Source organism: Azolla caroliniana, unplaced genomic scaffold, assembly GCF_043228905.1.
Source record: "Azolla caroliniana isolate FFs.n. ecotype wild unplaced genomic scaffold, voAzoCaro1.0.p SCAF_34, whole genome shotgun sequence".
Lineage (NCBI taxonomy): Eukaryota > Viridiplantae > Streptophyta > Polypodiopsida > Salviniales > Salviniaceae > Azolla > Azolla caroliniana.
In genome coordinates, this window is record NW_028230469.1 from 65968 (window position 1) to 85136 (window position 19169).

General features: G+C 38.4%; 2 protein-coding genes across 3 annotated transcripts; one reads left to right on the plus strand and one right to left on the minus strand.

Moving 5' to 3' along the window:
* Window positions 1–127: 127 nt before the first annotated feature.
* Window positions 128–9058, minus strand: LOC147849537 (histone acetyltransferase HAC1-like). Of its 2 annotated transcripts, XM_087337418.1 has the most exons (17): window positions 8850–9058; window positions 8113–8202; window positions 7065–7321; window positions 6840–6930; window positions 6104–6737; window positions 4545–6007; window positions 4155–4451; window positions 3543–3818; window positions 3161–3289; window positions 2877–3077; window positions 2587–2729; window positions 2204–2516; window positions 1978–2120; window positions 1826–1904; window positions 1112–1498; window positions 742–959; window positions 128–653 (listed from the first exon to the last, which is right to left on the minus strand). In XM_087337418.1, exons 3-17 carry the CDS (start codon window positions 7217–7219, stop codon window positions 542–544), a joined length of 4641 nt encoding a protein of 1546 aa, XP_087193544.1. In that variant the 5' UTR covers window positions 7220–7321; window positions 8113–8202; window positions 8850–9058; the 3' UTR covers window positions 128–541. The 2 variants fall into 2 exon arrangements, with proteins under 2 accessions (XP_087193544.1, XP_087193545.1); XM_087337419.1 differs by lacking the exon at window positions 8113–8202.
* A 3944-nt stretch (window positions 9059–13002) lies between these two features.
* Window positions 13003–17044, plus strand: LOC147849538 (tropomyosin). The gene is made up of 3 exons (XM_087337422.1): window positions 13003–13272; window positions 16285–16441; window positions 16576–17044. The coding sequence occupies exons 1-3, from the start codon at window positions 13018–13020 to the stop codon at window positions 16692–16694; spliced, it is 531 nt and encodes a 176-aa protein (XP_087193548.1). The 5' UTR covers window positions 13003–13017; the 3' UTR covers window positions 16695–17044.
* The last annotated feature ends 2125 nt before the right edge of the window (window positions 17045–19169 follow it).

Below are 19169 nucleotides of genomic sequence, written 5' to 3' on the forward strand. Positions count from 1 at the left end.
AGAACTTGGTTGAATGGGCGTTTTCATGTTATAATAAGAGTTTATTAGAGAGTCAAAATTTTCTTCATACCTCTCATTGCATTGAGTATTGATTAGACAGTAAATTGTATGTCACTATAAGGAGCGGAGAACATGATTTCCATATCTGCTGTTATTAAAGGTATGTGAAAAATTGCAACCCCAGGCAAGGGCAAATAATCATATATAAGTTTACAACAAAAACTTGCGGTATCACACAACTACCCACCCAGAAAAACCTTGCCAATCACAAGACAGTGGAAACACTAAATTAAACCATGTACAACACCATCTAACTGAGCTTCCAGATGACATCACGTTAGATAGATATGTTAATGTCTGTGGACGCACAAAAATATATAATACAGGCTTCCAGGGCAGTGGCTCAACATTTCAGGCTTGTCCAATGATATGTGCAACAGAAAAAGCTCCCACCAAGTGGCATATATATACAGTTTTTGAAGTGTGGCACCAGTTAGTGGGGGAATAGATGGGATAAGGACTGCAGCTGTTTACCCCAGATCTACTGAACACCTGCAGCTTCTGCTGCACGTTGTCTTATCATTTCATTCACAGCTGCTCTTCGTCGGGATTCTTGTTGCAGCTGAGTTCGCTTAAGGTGCTTCCTTATGTCCCTGAAAGAAATACAGCACTTAACAGTCAGCGAGAATTCTCACAAATAAAAAGTGTAGATGTCCAAAACTATTTTGTTTGGGTGCTTACATGCATCGAGGCACATTGCAGTCTGTTTCTTTGCATCCTCGAGCATGTGCAGTTAGAAGGAACCACATCCGCTTGCAGAAGGCACAACCACCAGCAACCCTCTTTGTGCACGAATGACCATGCCGGAACAAATCCTTAATATTCCGACATTTTGCATATTGACATGATGCCTCATTGCATTTCGATGCATGCACAAGAACTTCTAGCATCATCCTTACCTACAATTTTGCAAAAAAATTTAAAATATCTGGTAAAAATTTAAAATATCTGGTTATATAATCAAAATAACATGCATAGATATTTTCTGCTAATCTCTTTGTTTGCATTAATCCAATTTTACAAATGAACAATATAGGGCCCAAAAGAGCACCTGTAGCACACGCTGTTTTCTATCATATGCACTTGGATCTGTTGCACTTGAACGCGCAACAAACTTATGTGGATGTTTTCGAACTTCTTGGCTTGAATGATGACAAGAATGACAGATGTCGAAATCGGTACAAATTTTGCACTTGTAACCCTGCCCTTCCTCAAGTTCACTATGACATATGGTGCATGACGTAATGAATGCAGGTGCATTAGGGTTATGGATGTGATATAGAACCATCATTGAAGAGTGTTTAGCTCGACGCAGAGTATCAAACTGGTATTGATTCCCTTGACAAAGGCTAAGAAAAGCTTGCCTATTGTCAAAAAACTCACTTTCCATTATCTCATCTTCGTCCATAGAATCAACAGGTATATCATCCACTTCCTCCTGCAGATATACCCACATCAGTGCCCTTTCAAATCACAAATAAAACATTTTTGTCATTTTCATTTAAAATAAGTTACATCAAATTTATATGAATACCAATAGAAGTAATAATAGAAAGCTATCTAATTTCATAACTAAGATTTGACATCTATGTCAGACAATTCTTAGCTCTATCATATCAATCCTGGGGCATACTTAAAATAGCGCACTAAAATAACATCTCTTTTGGACAAACTTAGCTGTGTAACAAAGAATATTTATATTATCAATATTTTTATCAAATTCTAAGTAAAAAGAACGAGAGATTTTTCAGAAATTTGGTGATACCATTGATAAACAATGCCATTCTTTCTTTCCTGCGGGATGTTTATCCTCATCTTCTAGCCACTGATGTTCTTCATGGCAACTACACAGTCAAGCTCATATTATATCTTTTGAACAATATTTGCTCACACAAACTGCAGGATAATGCTATTCACCTGCTACACAGCTGAAAGTTGCCAGCACATTGTTGGCAAACCCATCGTAGACCTGAGTAAATGAAGTTTCTGCAACGGGAGCACGCATGATGAAGATGAACAATCATAAAATCTTCTTTCATTGCTACAATGGATTGCCCAAGCTGTTATAAAAAATGTGTTAGACCAAATATGACTGAAAAGAAAGTTTAGTGCATTATCCAATATGGAGACATGAGCAAAGGACCTTATGCATAAGTTGCATATCCATCGAGATATTTCCTCCAAGTTCTGCATGTGCTGAAGTTTTTGTTGTCCTTTTTGGTGTTAACTTCTTTGTCTTGCCCTTTCTCTGAGACTGATGGCTTCCATCATCTTGTTGAAGTTGATGCAGTAGGTCTTCAGCCGCACCAGGCCAATAATCTCCATCAAAGTAAGGCAGACGTGTAGCAGTTACCTTGGCTTTACAATCACCAGTTACAGTAAAAAAATAGTCATACAAATTCTTGTTAGAGACCACTATCTTTTCCGTCTTTGCTTTTGATATCATGCTCAAATACCTGTAAATGAGTTAATCAGAAACGAAACTAGCATGCATATAATACATTTTCTTAAGAAAGAAAAACTTACCATTCTCGAAGCTTATCTGTCTTTGGTGTTTTTTGTATCTCTGGATGGCAATATAGTATATAATCATCCCCTTTCAAGGGTGGGCATGCCCAAATATAGCAGCTACTAAATCCTCTCTTTTTACAGTAATCAAGATATGCAATCTGTAAACCACGATATAAATTTGCCAAATGTAACTTACAACTCATGATTGTAATTAGTTCCAACACCAATTAATATTAGGTTATGCACATACACAATAATGAAAGAAAACATGTGTAACCCCAGAAAGAATTTGAAATACATTTTACCAGTATCTCATGATAAACATATGTCCGAAGAGCTTCTCCTCTAACAGTTTTCACATCAGGCCTGAAATACTTCACAGAGTCCAAATATGATAGATACACCCACCGATGATTTGGCTGGGGACTCTCTGCTCCAAACTCCTGAACATACATGCCAAATAAGCAGACTTCCACGCCTTCTATCTCTTGGAAAAGCATTAGCATCTGCCATATGCACCAGCTAATGTGAGAATCTAACAAAAAAACTCAGAGAAAAATACATTAATATAAAACCATCAGCATTAAACCTTGGATTTATATGAGAAATCTTTTGGGTAGTTTCCCTCCTGAAATAACTCCAGAAACTTTGGCTTCACCTCCAATTTCTTGTCTATAGATGATAGGACCCTGACTACAAGACCTTCAGCTGCAGGAACCTATAACCATGCATATTGCATCATTGATTTTAGCTCCATGACACAACATTCCATTTAGCAGAAAAAGGGATTTGTAGCAAATACATTAAGCTTGAAAATAAATACATACAAAACCACCTTCTTCAACTCCAACTGAGTAGACAAAACAAGAACCCACAAGAAGAAGGTGCAATATAAATTTGAACCAGCTAAAGAAAGCACAGAGAACGCATATAACAAAAAACTCAATTATTCAAGAATGAGTCTCGAGTACCTCTTCAATATTTTTGCCAAATGCTTTTGCTCGTTCAACTCTCTCCTGTTTCAGTTTTAAAGCCAACCTTTGTTGAATATAGTCACTCAAGATTGTTCCAGGCAAGTCTTTAGCACCAGGTATAGAATTTGCAGGTCTGGGCATCCTTTCGGCCGTCTCCATTTCCCTTATACAGCATTCTGGACAAACATATTCTGACCTTTCTTTGTTCATACGAGCATTGAATAGTACACATACTTGATGTTGCCACTTCTTGCATTTGTCACATTCAACCCACTGGTACAGCAAGCTCTCATGATTAACAGAATCCATTTAAAAGATTAATTAAATTAGAAATACCCTGGTTCAATTAGATACACCAAGGCCCAAACTGAATGCATTCTAACTTAAGGTGCATGGACAGTCTAAGCATGCATAATCACAAGTTATATGTGCAGATATCAAATTAGCAGAAAGACATCAATAAACATTCGCCAATCCCCAAACACAAAAGTAAAGTTCGGCATATGATTAACAAACCATGCTTCTATTACATCTTAGAATATGAATAAAATATTTGTTCATGATATCAAAAGGAATTATAACAGTAGACAGTCATCTCAATGGGCTCACCCCTTCTGCTCGCTGTTCATCATTCTTCTTCTTGATGAGCATGGACTTTTGAAACTTGGAACCATAAGTCTCCACTGTGTCGTTTCGAATGGCATTGTAGCAAGGTCCACAAAAGCTTAGGCTGTTCTCCCCAGCGCCTGTATTGTAATATGTAGCATTCCTCTTTATGCGGCACCCACACTGTGTGCAGAAATTTGGAATCGGATCAAAATATAAGTCTTCAACAGCACAAGCTGAGCACGCTGATGTTGACATCTGATGTTGCAAGGCTTGATTTTTCTCTACTTTAAATCTGCTCTGCTAGACATTCAGAATAGAATATAAGTATCCTGTCTCACCAATGAAAAAAAACACATTTAGTCAACAAAGCATGCTTATTAACAAGAATACTTTGCCAGTCCATTTGCGCAGACTTGCAATATGCTGTCTGATTTGTTCTGGATAGAAATGTTCAATATATGAAATTCCAGATATTTTGGCCTTCAGGGGCTTGGTTGAATCAGAAGGGCCGTTCAAGGGTACAAGAGTAGAGATAACCGAAGTCTGCTTGTTATTCTTCACAGAAAGCCGCATGGAAAGTGAACCTGCCACCAGAACAGTAGCATCTTTGCTTATTGGATTGGACTCAGATCTCATGTCCTTCAGGGTACAAATCTTGTTTACTTGTGATCCTTCACTTACAGAAGATTCAATAGGAGACTCAACTTTTTGAGAGGGCAACCCAACCTCCTTTTCTAAGGTTTCACCAACAGCAGTTAACAACTTACATTCATCCTCTGCCAATTTTGGAGGTGAAGGTGTAATTTGGCACTTGGACCCATCTTGGTTATCCTTTGCATTGGTTAACTTTGGCTGTTCAGTTGCTAGAGCTGTATTTGGGTTCACCGCTTCTACTTTCATCTTCTTCAATGAAGGTGGTGAATCCACTTCATGGGAGGCAAATTCTATTACAGCGTTCATAGCTTGTTTACTCTTCTGCATTTTACTTCGCACTGCTGCTGCTTGATGTGAAAAGTAAATTCTTACAGGACCACATACTTTGCATTTGGACACCCTACACTTTTGATGATGACCAAGTAGCGACTTTAGCATCATGCACCTTGGATAAGAACATGGATAATTATGGCAAGTTATAAGGTGCTTCCATACCTCGCGTCCCACTGCACAATTAACTACGTTACAATGACTTGAGTCTGTGCACCTACTCACATGTCTCAAGAAGATGAGTAACCACTGGTGCTTTTTCACTTGTTGTGACGGGAACAAGTTGGCTACCCCCTTGATTTGGCTAGGTGCTTCATCATTGCTAACTACTTCAGATTGTCCTGTGTCTGCACTGCTAGCTTGGCGAATGTTTTCATTGTGTTCTACATGTTCAACAACTTCTAGTGCATGATCATGACATGAACACAAATCCCGCTCCTTACAACATAGATCGACCTTTTTTTCAGTACACCCTTCCATAAATTCTATGTTAGAATTTCCTTCAAAACCTTGTGATGACTTTTGAAGAAGATCTTTTCTTAGCTCATGCTGTTCTTGTGAGGGCCCGAAAGAAACTGTATGAGGTATGCTTTCAACAGGACTGGGTTGGTTCCAATTAACTCCAGATTGCACGGGAAAGATGAGATTTTCAGCTGAAACACCACCACCATATGAACATTCTGAGACAAACGTTTTGGGGGCCTTTAGATCTTGGTGTTGAGAGTGCATATCAAGCTTTGAATTTTCTTGTGCTATAGATACAGCGCTCGACGAACATGTTGTGACCCCTGTTGAAAGGGTAGGATTGTGGGGGTTATTTTCTACCAGGATATTTGTAGATGTTGCATAACCATCAGAAGGGGTAGGCCCTGCAAGCAGAAAAACATCTCCTTGAGAACACATGAAGATGAGTTTGACAGCAGCAGGATTTTCATACAGGCATTGTCAGCATATAAACCTCTTACCACATGGCTGTTGTTGAAGATCCGTAGGATGGGTTTGCATACGTATTGGTGAGCTGAAAACAAAGGAATCTTTCACAAAACCTTGTTCCTGCCCAACATTGTGAATACCACTCAATGCTGCCATGTTTCCTAGCTGGTAATTTTTTCTGGGGAAATCACTTGTCGTTATGACTTTCCCTGTAAGTTGATGAAGATCAGGCCCTATGGTACAAAATGGATCGCTTGATACATCTGACAGTGGATCATTAACAGCCATCTCTACAGAATTTGAGTTATTCAACCCAGGTGTTGGAATCATCCAACTTCCACCATTTTGAAAGCCTGGAATCAATTTACATTGCCCTCTACTAGATCCTGACCCATAGGCACCCAAAGGAGTTTGTGTCACAGGCAATGCCAACTGAGTACCAAAGTTCATTGCCGGAACACCACTCTGGACCTGTGAAAAGGGTGTTGAAGCATTGACCGTGTTTGAACCTGGGGCCAAGGTATCTCTGATGCTTCCATGGAAGTAGCTGGGCTTAGAGGACGTGTATGCCAATTGAGCTGATTGAGCAGAATTCAGATTTTTTGTCAACCAGGAAATGAAAGAACGAATCCTGTGTTCTAATGTACTCAAATCTCCATATTCTTCCTGCACAGTACTCAGGAATAACATCTTATATCAGATGTGTCATTGACGATGAAAAGAAAACGCATGCGTATTTATGTTTAATTATTGAGAGAAGTGGTATACCTTTGAGGTGGCATCTGAGTACAATGTCATCTCCATATCTTTAGCAATATCAAACATTTTCTCTAGTCCATGTCTCTGCAGTACTCTCATACTATGGACAAGTCACAAACATGAACAGAGAAATTCATTAGATTTAGAACTAACCGTAAAGAATAGAAACTGCAGCATGAAGGATACCAGTAGGAGAAGTACTATTTAGGGAAGAGACGAAAAAATTGAACTTACATTAGGGAGAGAATCTCCCGTCGAAGGTTTACATCATCAGCTTTGTGCCAAGGCATCAGTCGGGGAGCCAATCCTTTCATAGGATGAGACAGATTGCCCATCATCAGTGGCGGTGTCTGACAATGTTGCCCAGACACCTGGGAATAGATTTGCATGTTGTATTGTCACAGAGAGGTATCCCAACTATTCTGACATCACCCTTTCTTATCAGTTTTCATTCATTATGGCATGAAAACAGTATGAGCATTAATATTTTCCTGTATAAAACATTTAAACTATGTCTTTAAGTACATAGAACTTGGAATCCTAAATAGTCGATAAAATAACATGCACAATAGGAATATGAAAGTGCAGTTGTTAAGGGGCCAATTTGACCCACAAAAAGACTCAATAATTCAACCTGTCCACGAGAAATTGGAGGATGCCAAAATAAAAGGAGGATCAAATAAAGTGTGTAGAACAATTCCTGCTAATAGGGGCTACTCATGAAACCTTACCTCCCTAGTCAAAACATAAGTTTCAACATAGAGAGATAGATGCATGAAGGTATATTTTTCTTCATACAAGAGATGCAGAAATGGGGAACTAAACTACATAGGGTCGAAAATTGAAAATTTCAATAGAAATCAAAATTCAAGTAGGAAATGTTCTATTATAAACAAAGGTTTCATAGAACCATGCTTAATATTGATTGGGTAATGTTTAATTAGCATAGACTCTAGAAACTTTCTCGTAGCCCCTGCTACATTCCATCAAATCAAGTTGCCCTAGATAACTAGGAAATAGTGGAGACTTCCTTACTTTCATTACATTAATGTCTATAAGCAACACATACACCCATAGTCAAGGTCAATTTGTTGATGTCCTATCCACTTGTATGCAAGAAAGTAAGCGGATTCATCTAAATCATCGAGTAACATGAGCATAAGTTAGTTAATCGCCACTATTATTACGCAGCGGAGTAATCCACTTTTGTGATCTTTGTACATTACAGAGAGAACCATGATGTCTGGCTACACACGTACCCAATGTGCTATTAAAAATTTACATGTGCAAGAGTTGTGCACCGCTCCATAGAATATATTGTCACTGACTCCACATTGTACTGAAATGATAGCTCAATGACTTCCCTACATTCCTACATTTGATTTAGTAGATAAGAAAATTCCGAGATGAACAGTCATACCCATATTCAGATTCTGATAAATTAAGGGGTCAGTTGTATCCACGTGTTACAGAGTTTAAAAACACAGTTGCATTCTGTTCCCAAAAAACAGCAGTAACCTTTGGAATATTCCAAATGCAATCTAGTTACAGATTCCACTTCAGTCAAATTGTCACTGTTCTTCATTGTGAATTAGTGATAGTAATCAAAATTATATCGCTGCTACTGCCATGTGCTCGTGATATCCACAAAATTCTTCATTATTGAATTGATCATTGACAGCAAGTGAAATACCGCTTCTGCCATGTACTTGTGTCCACAAAATTTGGACTTCTTGATCCTTGAGAATTCGTCATCAGAGGGGTTCAACAGCAAATGCCTGGCTAATCACATACTCTAACGTGTGCAAATAGCGTACCGATGGGAGAGACGATACAGAATTTATTTCCAAAATGAATATTTATATGATGGTATGTGTGTCTTTTGAATAAAGGTAGAAATAGGTAATCTCGTAGAATACAAAGAAAAAAACTCAAACATTCGTACGATCGTTCAAAAAGAATCAAATTCAGGGCAAAACACACACAGAAAAAAAAGAGAGAAGAAAAGGGTGGACATACCTAATCTGATGATAGATATCTGATTTTTCCCTATGCGCAAAGCGATTGAATGATGGGTCGGTATGGTATGATGCAGAGGAGAAATCGGGGGCTAAATAGGGGAAAGGCAGAAGATCGCCATGGTTGCAGCGTAGCGTGCTTCACGGAATTGTATACAGTCGAAAGAGGGTCGATGGAAAAAGAAAAGAAAGGGGAAGGGGGTTGGGGGGGAGAGAGAGAGAGAGAGAGAGAGAGAGAAGCTTTCTTTTAGCTCATAACATATGCTCAATTGGTTCTCTTTAGTGTGTATCCAAAATGGTGGTGGTGAATGTTGTTGTGGGTGCTCATCGAATGAGCAGTGAGTGGCTCTCTCCGAAGCGGGGCATGGGTATGCGGAGTACAATGCATGCATCGGGATGTCGTATATCGGTGGTATCTGTGCATGGGACTCTGATCAATATGATGCATGCATGTATGTGTATGGGAGGCATGTGACTCCACTACTATTTGATTCTAAGGAAAGTTGATGCCGAAGAACCCAACACGAGAGAAATAAAGAGGCTATGGATAAATAATTATATCGATGTCAAATATGGTGTAGAAAACAAGACAAGCTACCTAGCACCCCCTCTTATGGAAAGAGGCTCCATGTTTCAGCTATCAAGAACCCTCCAATCTCCAAGACCCTCGTATGCAAACAACTAGGAGAGAAGTGAGGATATCCGTCGTAAGTAGCAATCTACCGTGAAGGCTTTCGTTCGCACCTGTTACTCGTTACCTCTCTTAGCGTGACATGTACTCGACCAATACCTAACCATGAGACAAGGACCAACACAACAATCATATAATCTATTGTTACTAGTAGGGGGAAAGGATTTGCTTATACCGCTAAACTAGCATGATTAACATGTTGATTAAACAAGGATAACATGTGATGTGCACAAAGGAAAAACAAATTTATGGATGCTAAACGTAGTTGACATTCTTAGTTTTCATACATACTATGATATGCCCTTTGGGCAGCTTTTACATTTGTTTCCTCAAACTGTTATCCAACTATTTTGCTTTGATTACATATTCGTTGGTTTAATTAACTAGCAATTGCTATCATCCTAATTGACTGCTATGTTTACTTTGAGAATATCTATCATTCCTATTTTACACCTCGCATCATACATTATAGCCTTCTAATTGTGTTTACAACCACTAGATGACCAACAATATACATCGTCACTAATGTATTTGTTGTCCAGAGGACAGAAATGTAAAATGAGGGAATTAGCAAACGCCGAGTCCGAGTATCACGGGCCACCGACGGCTCGGTTGTGTATTAGGGGAAAAGTTATTTAAACGAGGACCAGTACCTCGGAGAAGGGGAGAAGAAAAATATAGGCGGAAGCACTAGCTTAGTCCCTCTTAACTAGATAAACTTGTAAGGTCACCGGCCATAGGCCGTGTTCTGTAATCTTTTTTGTCACAGTAATATATCTGATTTGTGCCCAATTTGCTCCATGAGTCTGTGCTTTGATCCATACCTATGAGTTCAACGCCGCCCACGCCTATCAAGACCTCGCTAGTGTTTTCTCTCTGAGCCCTGTCTCTCTCTCGACGCCTTTGTTACGAGCCTTCACGTACCACGCCCTTGAATACCGATAGCCGCAGATCTATCGAAGGTGTTCACCCAAAGGAACGGGTAACAGTATTTACATCCTTCGTGTCCTCAATTTTCTCCATGCATAGACATGATCAAACTCTTCAAATGTTATTCGAGTGGCATCTTCTTGCTTAATCAAGTTGAACATGATGAATATAAGTATATGGTACGTGTTGTTGCCATTCCATTCAAATGTTGCAAGACCACCTTAAGGTATTGGGGTTGGGGCAAAGGCATGTTGCTTAGTTCAACCCTTGTTTTTATGGCTTCAAGAACTCAAGATAGTTTGTATTTAGTTTTGACCAATTTGGTTAGTATTCCTTCTTTTCATTCTGCATTTCCTTTGGGTTTTTTGCTTTTGTGCTAAGGGGAATAATCGCCTTGATTCAATAATCAATTTGACATATGGTCCAATGCCATTCAACTTTACTCTTTGCTCTTTGTTCACCCATGTTACCGAGGGGTCTATCATACATTGGAATGTCAATTTGGTTTTGTATTAAGGGAAATGACTACTAAACAACTCATAGTCTTTGTCATCTTCAACAAAACACTCAATGCCTCTACAATAACTCCCATACATCACAACAATTGTGGGTATCCTATTCATGGTTGAGGTGTTATTGTACACCTTCTGGCATTACCTACATAACCTTTCACATCTATGAGGCCTAATAATACACACACACATCGTACACTTCACCCTGCTCCCTTCATAACACTTCAATGCAAAGACTATTGACTAACCAAAGATCTACTTAGCGAGGTCCTATCACGAAATAACCCATTTGAACATCTCCTCTTACGCTGACAACTTTTGCTCCCCGTAACCATGAAGGATCTTATAACAACACAAAAACATAACTAATTCAATATCGCAAACTTTTATAATAAGTTTGTTGATTATTTCAACCATTAATACATGTTTGAATGATTTCACTGAGAGTGACCACAATGAACAACAATAATGTCATATCCCTAACACAAATGCGATGTCATTTCTATGAATATTCAATTTCAAAGACACCCCTCTCCTGCTTACAAGGTTGTTATGTGATATCACAAAAATCATGTGTAGACATGTTCGTATATCCACAAATTTATAACAATAAGATGAAAGAATGGTCTATGTCTCACTCGTGACATCTTCTCCTTCCTAGTTGTGTGCAAAATCCACCTACTTTATCCTAGTTACAGAAATCGACTTTACTAAAGCTCAAGAAATCAATCTTATGTTGTTATTTAACTATCCATTGCTACTCTCAATCCCCATACGAAAAAACTACGGGGGAATATATGGTGCTTCTCATGACCGCCAAACAATTTCAATGCTGAAATAAACTCACTTGATTTAGCCATTCAAACATAATTTTGTATTTATAATTATTGCATGTCCTCTTGATTAATCCAATGTTTTAAGAACGTAATTTTCACAATTGTGACAAAACCACGTGAAGTTTGACTTTTGATCTTAATGTTTGACCCAAATGATGGCAACTAGTTGATATCCAGAGTTGGGTACAAATATTTCCATCTTCATGCTCATGAGATATTGAGAACATGGTAAACACATTGTTTATACCACATTGTCTAGAATTTGATGACATCCACCATCCCGCACATGCCTATTAGCCATCCACCAACCAATTATCCAATTTCCTATACTCTTCTAAATTGACATAAGGAGTTTTTATTTTGCCCCAGACCGTGGAACCCCAATTCAACTACATCCTTCAAACTTCTTCATGGCATCCATCTCAATGAATTCATCAGTAAACCTCCACTCCACCTCCTAGTGCGCACCCATGACTCTGTATACATTAGGTTGCGCGGATGTTAAGCTATTAGGCCACAAGGCCAAGAGAGTGTAGTGTGTCTAACATTGAAATGAAAAAGAGCCTTAAAACATATACGTAAATATCCAGAGTGTAGAAAAAAACATAACACCATCATCATCTTCACGAGCTTTTTAGTGGAAGAATGCTTGTAAAGGTCGAGGAATGAGAAGACTTGGTTATTTCTTTGATGTTGTCATCGTGCTCTTGATTTGTGAGTGATTATGAACATTTAAGTAGGGCCATCCATGTCTATGAGGATGGGATGTATTTGTTTGTTGACCTCCAATCAAATGGGTGTATCATGTATCTATGTTTCAGTAACATCATTCGTGTAAAGAGGGAGGGAAGTAGTGATGCGCATTTGCTTGGATGTGGTCGAATCGTGTGGGTCAAGGAAGAGATGGTTGTTCAACGACCAACCCCAGGCTTGTTTAAGTTTTGCCTAAAAGATGAAGGCATGGCAAAAGGCAAGGCAAAGGAAGGTTCATTCCATCTTAATGTTTTTAGGTTTTGAACTTTGGACATCTTACACCCCCACCCCAACTCACTCCATAAGCCTGTCCGCCGGCCGGCAGGCCTGCCTGACTGCCTGCCTGCATACTGATACGAGGATGGATCATGGAATATCATGATGAGGAGGAGGGGCATGAACTTTGCTCTTGTCTTGTACAGACAGTATAGTTAGTTGTTGCGTGGAATGGACGATGTCGCGGGATCGAAACCTGCATCGGATGCAGGAGGAGGAGGAGGAGGAGGAAGCGAGGCGGCGGCGGCTGCCTCAGGCGGCGGTGGCGGCGCCGCGGATCGGTGGAGCGCCGCTGTCTCCAACGTCTGCGAGATCCAGAGCGCATTCGACATGCTTCAACGCCTCCTCCTCAAGCAGACCGTCTACAAGGACGAAGAAGCCTTCGCTCACGCCTCCTCCAGCGCCAATCAAGCTCGCCACATCATGGTTAGCTACCTATTACTTACATATTGTTCTTCAGACTTCTACCACGAAATATGACCACTATTTCCCTGCTACTCTTATCCTTTTCCTTTCTCTCTCTCTCTTTTTTTTTTTTGTTTATCCATTCCATCGTGTTGTTCATGCCAAACGTGTGGCTATATGCCCAAGGATTTTGAGACAATCAGGTTTGTTGTATCCTATTTATCTATGCGCCTGCCTTCCCTGATGCGAAACGTTGACCTGAAGTGAAACCTTCATGTACCAATGTTCGAGGAGAACTTTGAGAAAAGTTGGCTACTGTATCTTGGTAGCTAGCTGGCTCTCATGCAGGGGGGCTAATCTTCAGTTGTGCATTCCTTGATGCAAAACTTGGCTTTAAAGTAAAAATTAAATGGTTTTGTTCGATCCTATTTATCCCTGTCCTGTGTCTCAGCCATCTGTGCGATCCATGACACAAATATGGATTGGATTTATGTAAATGTTTTCTTGTATCATATTTATCTGTGTCCTAGTCATCTGTGCCTGCTGTGACACAAAATAGGTAGCATTCTTATGGCTATGAGCAAGGGTTATCTTGGTAAAGAACCAGTTTGTTGTGTCCTAGTTACAGTGTTAATTCTCAGGAAAAGAGATACATCAATATGTCACAGTCAGCTATGCATCGTTAGTGCAAAACATAGAAATCTTAACATGGAGATGTTCAAGGAACTTTGAAAAAAATGGGTTTTTCTGTATCATATATTATTGAATTAGATCTTTGTATCTTTGCCCTTCGTAAGCATGAAATTATGCTCTGGGAAGATCCGTGGACCTTGAAACAGAGATTATTTCTAGATACTTTGGGCGTCACAAGCATTCACTGTAGTTTTCTTGTTCTTGTACCATTTGGGCGACCTTTAATTTGGACGGTTAACATCTCTTCCCTCGATTCCACTGCATGAGTCAATTCCTTTTTGGAAGAAGAGTCAGATTGACCTTGATTCTTCAACCAACCATCCCATCCCATGTGGCATGCCTTGCAGCATTTGTAACTTATAGCCATTGCCGTCAAACTTTTTTATGTATCCCTTTCTGGTTTTGACTGGAAAGGTTCAATCTGATCTCCTCTGTTCTTGAATTGTGTCTCTTATGCATGCAATGGACTGAGCTCATCAAAAGTAATTTTCTGTCTTTGCAGTCTGTAGTAAGGATGTCAAACTTCAATGGAAGCACTTTGACACCTGGCAAGTTCCATATTAGATTCTCATGGATTTAATGCCATAATGTGATTGTATTGATTTGTATTCGCCTTGTACTTATCACAGAGCATCATTCAAGCTTCTGATGATGTTGATGTGCATAGTTGACATTAGCATGAATCAACCATGCTCATGATCAAAGATGGATAATGGAAAGCGGATGATCTTAGAATGAAAGAAAACAAGGTGACACAATGCTGGAAGAGTAGATTATATTGAAAATACTACAAGGCATTCAACCCCAGATGAGTTCCTAATGAGCTGAAAACAAAGTGACACAATGCTGGAAGAATAGATGATATGAGAAGGTTACAAGACATTTGACCTCAGATATGCTCCTACTAAGCTTATCTAGACTTGTTCTATGGCGAATTGACATACTTTTATGCACATCGAGCCACATCTCTTCCAGGACAATAACAGCTTAATGTCTCACATGTCATCCTTTAGTGTAGATTTCTCACTTCCACCTGCGGATGTGGTCAACTTCCTTGAGTGGTTTTGATACCTTAGCTATTACAATCACAAATCCTCGCCAGATCATCCTGTATCAACCACTTGGCTGTATCTTCTCTTTCAATTGCATGGGAGGCTAAAGGAGTATTTGATGTGCAGAACATACATATATTGAATCCTGACCCGTTATGTTCCTAATGAGGTCATTGGGAGCCTGGGGTGTTGTACATCATCATATCCTTGAGTGCCAATAACATATGGGAAATAGTGAAGGAAAGGATTTGGTTTTCTTTCCTCAAGATCTATCAATGTATTGGCTGTTTTTTGTGCCAGGCTGCAAATTTATCAGGGAGATCTGATGGGTATGGCCATTTTTCTTTTCTTCTCCGGTAAGAAGTTTGTTGCTTAGAGATTGTTTTGTCTCAGTTGGCATATTATTCACAGTGGCATCCCAGTCATACCATATTCTCTTGTCTACTTCTTTTGTTGTTTCTTTCTCACTATGACAATCTCACTGAAATTACAAAAAGCCACACAAATTATGTAGTAATGATAATAGGACCAATAGATACTTCGTACAAAACCATTTAGACGGCAAATCATGATACTCCTGAAAACGGATATTTGGAATATTGAGTGAAGCTGCTTTTCCACCAATCAACAGGATCAGTGTACACTGAGTCTTCTCCAAACCATAAAGTATTGGAAAATATAGGATACACATTCTTTAAGGATAAACACAAATTCCGGGTAGGTTTGATGGTATGGGGATTTATTTGAATTTGCACTTCCTTCAACAGTAAAATATTTAATCTTTTTTATCATATTTATGCTGTAGTAAGGCATATAAAACTCAATTTTGGCTGTGATGGGATGCTTTTATCCATGCAATTTTACTGATAGCCACTTCATAGTGCATCTCTGTCATCTATCCAGGAAATATGTGCATCATAAGATCACGGCAATAATACTGTTCTTATGATTGAGTTTCACAATTTAGCTGGATTCTTTATTATAAAGTCACTTTAGGATTAGTGCTTTATTGTTGTATCTTGCTAAATACAATAACATTTAGTTTGATTATTTAGAAGCATGCAGCGAACACTAATACTTGCTTTGTATTCTGTGCTCTGGTAAGGCATATGAAATGCATTCTATGCAGAGATGAGATGCTTTATCCATCCCTTGCTACTGTAAGCTGGATCCTCCATATTAGATTTGCTTTTTAGAGCTCATGACCTCAGATGCCATATCAAAGAGTAGTTTGAATGTGTTCGATTTTTCTGATGTAGGGAGTTTTCTCTTTGATAAATTTAAATAGGCTCAGGAACGGCGAATTCGTGCGTTAGAAAAAGAGCTTGATGCTGCAATAGCATCAGCCGGACTGGCAAGAGCAGATAAGAGAGTGGCAGAATCTGCTCAACGTGCAGCAGAGTCACGAACCCAAGAAGTGCTTCAGGAGCTGGAGAACACAACTCGTAATGTTCTGTCAGTTTGCTTGATTTTTAAGTTATCACACTCACATCACTCGTGTCGAGTGGGTGATTGTGCACGTGAATGATTCCCCTTTTAGAAGGAAGTAAATGATGTTTTTTTATCCTTTGCATTATAGAGGTTTTCAAGCTCCATATGGAAGAACTTCGAGCTAAACAAGAAGAGGTACAGAAGAAGGATGCAGAAGTCAAGGCCCTCAAGGCTATGATTGACGCACTTGGTGGTGGGTTACAATAATTGGTGATTATTTACTTTTATGACCACATACATGAATATGAAAGGAAGCTCATAGGGTCTAGAATGCAATTTCATTGACTTAAAATCCACCTGACACTCTCAGTTGAAATGAAACAAATCAGTTGAAAATGCTCCAATTCATTGGCTAAAGATCATGCATTTGGAGCACGGGGTCATGCAAATCAAGAGAATATGGTCTTACGGGAAATAATGGTTGATACATTTAACCTTGCTAGCCATGGTCAAAGCAAAATAGTTCTTAGGTTTGAAGTCCGAAGGTTTCCAAATTTCATTTTGAAACATTAGGTAAATTAATGGGTATTATCATCAGGTAATTTTCTGGTTGTCAACTTTTTGTTTTCAAGACCTGGTTAATTGTCCTTATATTATATAGATTAGAATCCAATAAATTAAATATCAAAGACCTAACAAAGGCAAACATGATGTAAATAATAACTTCTCTTAGTATGATAACACACTATTATTTGAAAATTAATTTACATGGCTATGATAATTTCACTTTACCTTCAATGCTAAAGAAAAATATGACGAGAGTGTTTATTGTGCCTTTGGTAAGTGATTTGAACTATAATTACCAAATTCCTACTATATCCTATCATCACTCACACCAAACGCAATGCTTGTAACGTTTACAACTTACCAAATAGCTACAATCACTATTTTGTAGGTATTTGTAATATGTGATCAACATAGAAAGATTTGATCAAATAACATAATTAGGATTGATCTTTGTTCATATTTTGTCAAGTCCCATGGGCTCATTGAGTGTATACTCTTGTGACTTTACATAGGTGGTGGAAAACCAAATGTGGGAACTTATAGACAACGTAATCTGTGGGTAATGCCCTCATAAACACTACGAACTCAAGTATTTTATAGTCATCAATAAAGGTTCCTTTACATCAAGAGTGTAGTGGTTCATACAAATAGGTGTAAGAGCTCGTTCAATTCAAGTGTATTCAATGGAGATGTAGATAATATTTTTTCTATCATGCATAGATGCATACAAATCTACAATGAATCATTGAAACAATAGTACTGTGTTTTGTCAATGCCCAATTGCAATTCAAGCATTTTTGCCCTTCATCCATTTAGCTTATATTTTTTGGAAAACGTTTGAAAAAGGATAACATAAAGTACAATGTTATTAGCTGAAAATCAATGATGAAAGCATTGAGATAGAAATAGAAGAGTATACTTTTCACAAGTAAATGAAATCCTTCTCTATGTTGTATTTTGGAGGACAGCAAGCATCAACAATACAAATTCTGAGTAAGTAATGTTTTTAACAAGTAAATAACAAAGGCATTATATGAAGGCTTTGCCTTTATACATAAACTTGAGCTCACAAATGATTGTTCGTTGATGCTTTGCAACCTTAACGTCATAAGTCCAAGTGCCAAGCTATTTCGACCATTTTTTGTACCTAGATGTTAGGTGCAAATGAAGGAATCGAGAGACTTGTGACACGGTGTGAAAAGGCCAAGGGCATCGTAAAAGCTGTAAAATACACTTTTTCTTTCTTGCATTCCATTATTATCATGTAAAATGCTTTAGCATTTATGTTAGTGATTAGGCATGTTAGGTAATGTCTTAACCTCTCAAGTGAGTGATTAATTGTTAAGTTTAGAGTTTGCTTGCCCATTTACTAGTATTTGCTAGTAGCCTTAGGAGTGGATGGACATTGCCCTTAATCCTGCCAACAATAGAGTATATGTCGCATGACATCATAGATCTTCATAGTAGGTTAGGTAGGTAAGGTTAGTAAGAACAACAATATGTAAGTCTTTAAGCTTGTCCAGAAGCAACCAATTTGAATTTGATAGACTCACTTAAAACTCTCTCAATCTTTCTTTTAGTTTGAGGTCATAATTTGCACTTAAATATATGTGGTCCTACATATACCATTTGTTAAAGAATATGCTATCAAGAGCATTTCTTTATGGAATAAACCTTTGCTCTTTTAGAAATTTTAAAAAACAAGTGTTACATCAAGTGACTTGTAAGTTTTGAAAATCTCAAGATATTCCACATTGTTGATAAGAAAAGTGGACATAATGTATATGGCTATTATAGCTATTATCACTATTAGTTGTTGTCCCTCCATGAATAAATTAGGGTTAGCTAATAGTAACGAGTTTGAATTGTGAGACCATGAATTAGTGAAGTCAGAAAATTCAAGATAAAATTGGCAAGAGAACTACAACACGGTTGCTATATTAAGGAGGAGTCGAAGATTTAAGCATATAATCAATAATATTCCATCCTTACAATTCCTTGACATATATAAGGGACTTATCACATGTAATACAATATAATGGGCACTTTTGAAGATCTTTGTTCGTTTTTTTGCGAGCAATTTGGGAGACTGAATAATATTGATGTATCCTTTTCCGATCGATCAGATACGAGACAAGCAATCAAACCTACATACTTCGGACACTGAAAATGGGA